The 8,958-nt window shown below is 34.0% G+C and overlaps 2 protein-coding genes across 2 annotated transcripts; both read left to right on the top strand.

The window, feature by feature from the left end:
- Positions 1–3,523: 3,523 nt before the first annotated feature.
- Positions 3,524–6,325, top strand: LOC122597279 (putative pentatricopeptide repeat-containing protein At5g08490). The gene has a single exon (XM_043769893.1). It carries the CDS (start codon positions 3,524–3,526, stop codon positions 6,047–6,049), a length of 2,526 nt encoding a protein of 841 aa, XP_043625828.1. The 3' UTR covers positions 6,050–6,325.
- A 1,023-nt stretch (positions 6,326–7,348) lies between these two features.
- On the top strand, positions 7,349–8,958 carry LOC122598011 (30-kDa cleavage and polyadenylation specificity factor 30-like). Its single transcript, XM_043770616.1, has 2 exons — positions 7,349–7,877; positions 8,389–8,958. The coding sequence occupies exons 1-2, from the start codon at positions 7,486–7,488 to the stop codon at positions 8,672–8,674; spliced, it is 678 nt and encodes a 225-aa protein (XP_043626551.1). The 5' UTR covers positions 7,349–7,485; the 3' UTR covers positions 8,675–8,958.

Raw genomic sequence — 8,958 nt, 5'->3', positions numbered from 1 at the left:
TATTGCTATTTTTGGTTATTTGTAATTTTTAAACTTATATTTTATTATGAAAGACCTATTTGGTATTATTTTTTAGTGGATTATAAATGCAGTTTGACTATTTTCGTTAAATTGTAACAAGTTTTGGAAAATTTTCATATAAGAAAAATAAAACAAATTTAAAAATAGTCGTACCTGCCGATATTTTTGGTAATACCGATAATATCAGAAATTTTTTCACACCTGTATGACTAAAATACCAATTTTTAAGATATTGGCTTAAAGCGGAATTCACCTTTCAAAATAAAAAAATTATAAAAAAAATAAAAATTAATAACTAAACATTATGTACCATTTAAGTAATTAAGAAAACATTAGGTATGAAACCAGCAATATCGTGCAAACGTTAGGTAACATTTAAGTAATTAAGAAACGCGATATTACATATTTACCCCTCACGTGCAAGTCACGTGGGGGAGATTTTAACGGCCACCTGACGACGTTAGCCTCCAGTTTGGTCCGAGTAGAGATTTGCATACATTGAGTATGATCAGCGTAATTTCGAAAGAAAATGTATGAAACCAGTAATATGACGCAAACTAGATTATTGTCCCGCGTAATACGTGAGTAAATATATTTTTATACTTGTATATATATCAAAAATACAATTTTCTGAAGTAATAATTAACAAATTAAAATATTCAATTTCACTTTATTGACATTTGTTTTTTTTTACTCTGATAATTTCACAAAATTTTATTGTATTGTTTATTAAGTCTTACTGATTTAATAAATTATTCAATGCCAAAAATTATTGCTTATCCATTACAAATATCTCGATGTCATTCGGATTTCCATGTCATATAAAAAATATCACACATGACACATTCTTTATATGGTGCCAAGGCATACAACCTTCTAAACCGAGTTGCAAGATTGTCACCATTAAGCCAATGATCATTCCAAAATCTTGTCTTATTTTCACTCCCAACTGTTCTTTAATAACATCTTAAGGGGGCTAGCAACCGAATGTGCCTAAGAGAATGAGGAACATATATTTGCCCATATATTTTACCATTTGTTTTACATAAGACGCAAACTCAGAACCATGAATCACATGAATGATTTTAAACCTCACGGCATCCAAGTTTTAAACCACATGTCATAAAAGTTGTGTATATATTTGAATTCAGTAAAAAGTAGGGGTATTTTTTTACTCGGTCGGGGGATTTGAATTCTCAGGGCTGCCACTCCTAAGGTCAGTTAAGTTGGTTTTGGCTCACCAAAATATATAGGGTTAAGTCACTGGACGACTAATGTACTTTTCCTCATTTACATTGTTGCCCATTGAACCGGATTATTGGTATATATTACCCATAAACTTTTCAACTTTTTACACGGTTGACCAATTACTGACCTGATGACCTTCAATAGCAGGTAAACTCTATTTTTATTTTATTTTCAAAAAATCTGCTTCTATCTCCTATTAATCTTCTTCATCCCTATTAATTATTATCCATCTCTTTCCATTTCAATTTTATACATACACTCTAATGTATTTATAAGTATATCACATATATCTATGTATTAAACAAAACACACACATAAGCATAAAAACGAAAGAAAAGAGGGAAAGAAGAAAAGATGAAAGGAGAATCTTTTTCCGGTGGATGGGTTTTCTGGTGGCCGGCAGAAGGTGTGGTTACTCAAGTAGGCTGCTTCCTACTCAAACCCACAAAAATGAATGGGTGTAGGATACAATAGCATATTCAAATATACAAAAACAAAATCCCCTCAACATCGCTGCTCCAATCTTTCCCGAAATCCGACGGTTATTGTTTTCTCCGGCTACGCAACATCGCTACCATCTCCTCTTTTCCTGCATTAGTTGCAGACTTGTAGATGGGTAACCGAGATCTTTTATTAGGCAGAAGAAAAGGATAATTTTTTTAATTTAGGCTTTAGAATCTATGAATGTGAATTTAATTTTCTGGGTCTTGAAAAATAAATTAGTCTTGGATCATTTTATATGCGTTGATTTATTGTTTAAAAATAGAGTGAAGTTTGTATTGAATGAGAATTTGTTGAATTTCCTTATTATCTTTTGGCATTACGCATGATTCTGGATATGTATTTTAATGAGATTATAAGTATTTTAATGGTAGTTCAATCATAGAAAGAATTGGGATTGAGATGAGAGAGAAGCAGCCAAAAGAGAAATTAATGAATTTTGAATTTTTATAAAAAATCAAAGTGTTTAACTTGTAATTATAAGTTACCAGTCACTAGTTGGTTAACCGTGTAAAAAATTGAAAAGTTTATGAGTGATATATACCAATAATCTGATTCAATGGGCAACCATATAAATGAAGGAAAGTACGTTGTTTACTTAACCTAAATATATTCATATCAAACATTTTGGTTTTCATTTTCTTAAATTGAAAACCAAATCAAATCAATGATATGGTTTATTCTCAGTCTGGTTTCAGCATGTTTTTGTAAACGCTTCCAACTTATAATGTATATATAAATCATTTAATTGTTAACTAAATATATAGTGAATAAACTAAGATATACAACTAATCGTTATGAACTAATTTTATTTTTTAGTGTTGAAATTAGTATAAATTTTTATAAACCAGATTTTATATTCTCATCTAAACCATACATTTTGATTTTAATTTATATATCAAAAAACCATAGACATTCAAGTGTATTAACATATTTTAATAAACATAAGGAATAGATACGATAATAAAATTATTCTGTTATATAAAATAGGCTAATAATAGATGTAGCCTGCACAAAAAAAGTTGTTCTCTTTCATATCAAAAGTCTACACTCTGTATTTTATCGTAAATGAACTATTAAATGCACCTTAAAAAAGCCCATTAAACCGCGTTTAATAAAACCTTGTAAAATAAACTAAAATACGTATATATAATTAATATTTGTAGGGTTCGATTTCAATGGTTCAATTTATGTATATGAAACTAAAAACCGAACAATTCAATTTGATTTTTGTAATCCACTAGTCTTTTTGTGTGGTTTGGATTTTCATTTTAATTTTGTTTTCATTTAATTCTTTGATTCGATATTTGTTCATCGTTAATTTTTAAATGTCATTTTACATAGTATATAATACTTTCAGTTTTTACTCAATGGCTAGATGTACCCAGGTTTTCCCTTTAGGCGGGGGTTTGAGATTTGCCAGGAGTATTTCTTGGCCTCTATTAAAACCCAGACCAGTTTAGTGGATGTTGTGGCTTGCTTAGATACGCGTATGCATTTGGGTTTTTCCTTGGAAGCCAACTCAGTTTGGATGTAGCGGTATCCGGTTTAGACAACCGATTACCCAATGCTGAGTTGGTTCTCACCATGTTATGGTGGGAAATGCTTCGGCAATATGAATAATGCACACCTTTAAAAAAAAAAAATTTTTTTTGGTTCATGTGCATAAACATTTTAACAAACTTAAATTAACCCCTCATCAATTCATAAATATTTACTCGTATTATTTACTTCCCAACTGCCAAAACACATCATGAACGACTGTAACACAAAAAGACCAGAATACCAAATATTCGCAGAGAAATTAAAATCATGTGCAACAAACAAAAACATCAACTTAGGAAAATGCCTTCACAGCAGTGCAATAAAACTAGGTTTGAACTCATGTCTTTTAGTATCAAAAGCACTTCTTAACATGTATGCAAAATGTAAATATATAAATGAATGTAATCATATTTTTAAACAAATAAATAACCCAGATATTGTCACATATAACATTATGTTATCAGGCTTAGCTGCTACTTATGTAAATGATATAGATGTGATTAAAATGTATAAATATATGAATATGTTTGACCGGTTTAAGCCGAATGCAGTTAGTGTGGCTATCGTGGCACCGGTTTGTGTGAGGTTTGAGAGTGAAGGGTTAGGGAAGAGTGTGCATTCGTATGCGGTGAAAGTCGGGTTGGAGAGGGAAACGCTTGTTGGGAATGCGCTTGTTTCGATGTATTTTAAGATGAGGTTGGGGGAAAATGAGGCGTATAAGGTGTTTGATGAAATGTCTGAACGAGATGTTGTTTCTTGGAATGCGGTTGTTGCTGGATTGGTTGAGAATGGGTTGGTGGTTGAAGGATTTGGGATGTTTAGAGAGATGGTTTTGGAAAGGGTGTGGCCTAATTATGCGACGGTTGCTAATGTTTTGCCGGTTTGTGGTTTGGTTGGTGGTGAGTATGGGTATAGGTTTGGGAAGGAGATTCATTGTTATGCGATTCGTAGGGAAGATGTGTTTGGTGAGGTATCTGTTGTGAATTCTCTTGTGGGGTTTTACTCGAGAATGGGACGGATGAAGGAAGCTGAATGTTTGTTTAAAACGATGCGTTTGAGAGATCTGGTTTCTTGGAATTCTATGATTGCGGGTTATGCCTCAAATGGTGAATGGTTGAAAGGGTTGGAGTTGTTTCAAGACTTTATCTTTTTGGGTTTAACCAAACCCGACCCTGTTACTTTCCTGACCATTCTCTCTGCTTGTGCAAATTTACAGAATTTGCAGGCGGGGAAGCAAATTCATGGCTATATGATCCATCATCCTAGCCTATATAATGTTACATCCGTCGGGAATTCTCTGATAAATTTTTACTCAAAATGTGGTGATCTGGATGCTGCATATCGGTCATTCTCATTGATTCATAATAAAGACTTGATATCGTGGAATTCAGTACTTGATGCACTTGCTATGGGTCGACTTGTAAAAGAGTTTCTTCAGCAGCTACATTGTATGTTGAGAGCAGGTATAAAACCAGATTATATAACTATTGTAACTGCACTTCAACTTGGGGCCGATATATTTCAAATGTGTAAAGTTAAAGAAGCTCATGCTTTTTCGGTTAGATCTAATTTGTTTTTAGGCAGTAGAGAACCTACTCTTGCTAATGCTTTAATTGATGCATATGCGAGATGTGAGAACATGGAGTATGCTTCAAAGATATTCAAGAGTTTAGAGGGAAATAGGAATATCGTGACATGTAATTCTTTGATATCTGGATATGTCAATAGTGGTTTCCATGATAATGCAAAGATTGTATTCAACAGCATGACTGAAAGAGACTTAACAACTTGGAATTTAATGGTTCGAGCAAAGGCTATAAACGGTTACCCTGATCAAGCTATTGATCTGTTCCATGAGTTGCTGAACTGTGGAATGAAACCTGATACGATGACCATAATGAGTATCCTTCCTGTTGCTACTCAAATGGCTTCAGTTCAGATGCTAAAGCAATGCCATGGTTATCTGGTTAGATCTTGCTTTCAAGATGTACAACTTAAAGGAGCGTTTTTGGATGCTTATTCAAAATGTGGAAGTATCACCTCTGCACGTAAGCTTTTTAATTCATCTTGTTATAAAGACCTGGTTATATATACATCTATGGTGGGAGGCTATGCAACTCATGGCATGGGAGAAGAAGCTCTTCAGGTTTACTATCAAATGGTTGAAAATGGCGGAAAACCTGATCATGTTATAATAACCTCTATATTATCTGCTTGTAGTCATGCGGGGCTAGTACATGAAGGTTTGAAAATTTTTCATTCAATAAATGATTTGTATAAAGTTAAACCAACCATGGAGCAATATGCTTGTGTTGTGGATCTTCTTGCACGAAATGGTCGAATCACTGATGCATATAATTTTATTACTACAATGCCTGTCGAACCAAATGCTACCGTATGGGGGGCTTTGTTGGGTGCTTGTAAGAATTACAATGAAGTGGAAATCGGAAGTATTGTTGCTGACCAGCTTTTGAAAATTGAGGAGAATAATCTGGGTAATTATGTTGTGATGTCGAATATATATGCTGCTAAATCTAAATGGGAAGAAGTACTGGAAATAAGGCGGTTAATGAAGACGAAACATCTGAAAAAGCGGGCTGGATGTAGTTGGATTGAAGTCGATGGGAAGAAAAATGTGTTTATAGCTGGAGATACTTCTCATCCTTTAAGAACAAGTATTGTTTTAGTGTTATGTAACTTAGATAAACAAGTCAAGGAGCGATTTCATATGTGAATAGCTTAGAGATGGCAATCTCGGCCCATTTACTTATAAAGAGGCTCTTTTGGGTTACATTCATCTTAGGGTGTAGTTGATTGAATAAATTATCTTAAAAAAGGATTATTGGGTTAGCCCGACCTGTTTCAACCAGCACCAAACATTACCTGTATTGCCGCATTACCCAGCCCACCCAATCTTAACATTTTGGCAGCTCAGTGAAGATAACTCGACAAACGGTACGCGATAACAATACCACGTCATTAATTGTTCGGCAGCACATATCCAATAGCACGTGGGAATCAACCCAAGTAAGTTTTACTTTCATTTTTCATCGGTTGCACTCTATTAAATGACTCTTTGGTCCATTTAAGTAAAGGTGAGATTTTGGAATCTTGTGGGTGAAATAGATAAAATTTGTTAATTGGGTTTAGAGTTTGTATGCGGTGGTTGGCTTTATTTTGCTGATTCGGATATGGTCAATATTCCTTGGCTGTTGAGGTTTTGCTGTTTGGTTTGTGAATTCTGGGATTTTCCTTCGAGTCATGTAATCAGTTTTGTTCTTACAAATTTAGGCCTTATCAATTGCCTCAGTGTATCACGAAATCTTTACAAGGATAAAACAAAGGACAACTCTAATCCAAGGCAGTTAGGAGTTTGAGTCTGAACAAAACGATTATGTTCAAATTCGTGTGCAAAAATGAAACCAGAAATATGCATACATAACACATGTAGAGACACAACCTTCGGATACTGGTAGCCATAGCCGATAAATTACTGTCTAAACAAAGATTCACACCTCTTCACATAAGCAGAAATTAATTAACAAGAAATTTATTGGCGGGGAAAACTGTTGATGTTAGTTGAAGCACTAAAAACAGTCCAACTAGCTGTTTGGATGTCAAATATCAGCCGGGTTCCTTTAAGGTCTGGATATTTTGCTTAGTAGGATTTTATCAATTTACAGCTTCTTACAGTTTTCTTTAAGGTCTGTTTGGTGATGCCAAGTACTAGTTTTATGATACTTAATTTCCTGCGTCTTTGGGTTATATTTATCTGCCTCTCGGATCTCGAGCTGCATCTTGCATTCTCGGTTTTACCTGTGGTTGGCCTTCTTTGTACCCGGAGTCTTTATTTGCGGTTTTGGACCAATCATCTACTGTTTCAAAAAAAATTAATTAGATTTAAAAAATATATAAAAAATATAAGAAAAAACAGAATATTTTAAAATCTTTCTCAAAGAATAAGATAAAAAATAATTAAAAGAACTATATATAGATAATGCACATGCATAATTTATGAGCTAGTTTTGTCTAAGCTTTGACTTTTGATGATCATTTCATTTATTCATTTCCTAACACCCCACCCAAAATACCATTCAACCCACCTCCCAATTTTTCAATTTGATCACCCTTTCTCTCTACCATTGCTAGGGTTTTATACCTCAATTGATTATGGAAGATGGTCTAAGCTTCGATTTTGAAGGTGGTTTAGAAAAAACAGAGCCAACCCAACCAACTGCATCCAGACCAACAATTCACCAATCCACTGATCCAAATATCAATAATAATAATAATAATAATAATAATGCATCATCAACTTCTGCAACAACCATCAATTCAATTTCTGGTGATCCTGCAAAGTTCTCTGGTGGAAAAAGCTACCGAAAGACGGTGTGCAGGCACTGGCTCCGTGGACTTTGTATGAAAGGTGAGGGATGTGGGTTCCTTCATCAGTATGATAAATCAAGAATGCCTATTTGTCGGTTTTTCCAATTGTATGGAGAGTGTAGAGAACAAGATTGTCTTTATAAACACACCCTTGAAGATATTAAGGAGTGTCACATGTAAGTTTCTAGCTATTCTTCAATTAGTCTGTTCCTCTGTTTTTGGTTGATTCATTGCAATACAAGAGATTTTTGCTAATGTATCTGTATATATTTTGATACAAATTGTGTATGTATATTTTTAATTAAATTATGTTTTATGTATGTATTTGGGAAAATTGCCAATAAATTTGATGAACATAGTGGGAATCGGCCAAGAAATGTAGGTAACATAATATACAACCAATTTTGACAAGGCTGGGCACGTAAAATTGTATGAATTGGCCTATGTGTTTTTAAGTGTGAGAAATTGAATTTATGCTACCCCTTTTATGCACCCCACATTGTCAAAATTGGTATTTTAGCTACCTTTCTTGACAATTTTCCCTATGCATTTATATACATAATATGTGTATGTATGTACCAAATAGATAGATCTGTCTGCTTTAAGCCCTTTATATTTGTAGGTAATCTCTATCTTATTTGATTTTGGGAGTATATGTATATGTGACAAGTAACTTTGATAATGCAGGTACAAGCTTGGGTTTTGTCCAAATGGGCCTGATTGTCGATATAGACACGCGAAATTACCAGGACCTCCTCCTCCGGTGCAAGAAGTACTTCAGAAGATTCAGAAATTAACTTCCCACAGTTATGGGAATTCTAGTCAGTTTTTCCGAAACCGTAAAGCTAATAACTCTCGGCAATTAGAAAAATCTCAAATTTTACAAGGTGGTGCAATGGATTTTGGTGCAAGGCAGCCTGTGCCCCTGCCACATCAGCAGCAGCAGGAGCAGGTTCCACAATTCCAACAATAGGTTAGCCAGATATCTTGCGTCCAACTACATAAATGGTAAACAAATCAAGAACACATAAATTTAGCGCCCCTGCCTCAAGGAACCTCTAGGTGTGTTCATAGATCTATAATCATATTCAGATATTTAATCATACTTGATACCATGACTCCAGAGTTAACAGTTTTCATTTGCACACAGCTCATATTTTTAGTCTGATCACAGCTAATGTGTAATTTTTTCTTGAATTCAGTGTTTATTACATTTATATGCCATTAGCAATTTAGCGAGTCTGATTAGATTTCAAA

This window comes from Erigeron canadensis, chromosome 4 (genome assembly GCF_010389155.1).
Source record: "Erigeron canadensis isolate Cc75 chromosome 4, C_canadensis_v1, whole genome shotgun sequence".
Taxonomy (NCBI): Eukaryota; Viridiplantae; Streptophyta; class Magnoliopsida; order Asterales; family Asteraceae; genus Erigeron; species Erigeron canadensis.
The sequence above is the reverse complement of the archived record's forward strand: the minus strand, read 5'-3'. Positions and strand labels throughout refer to the sequence as shown.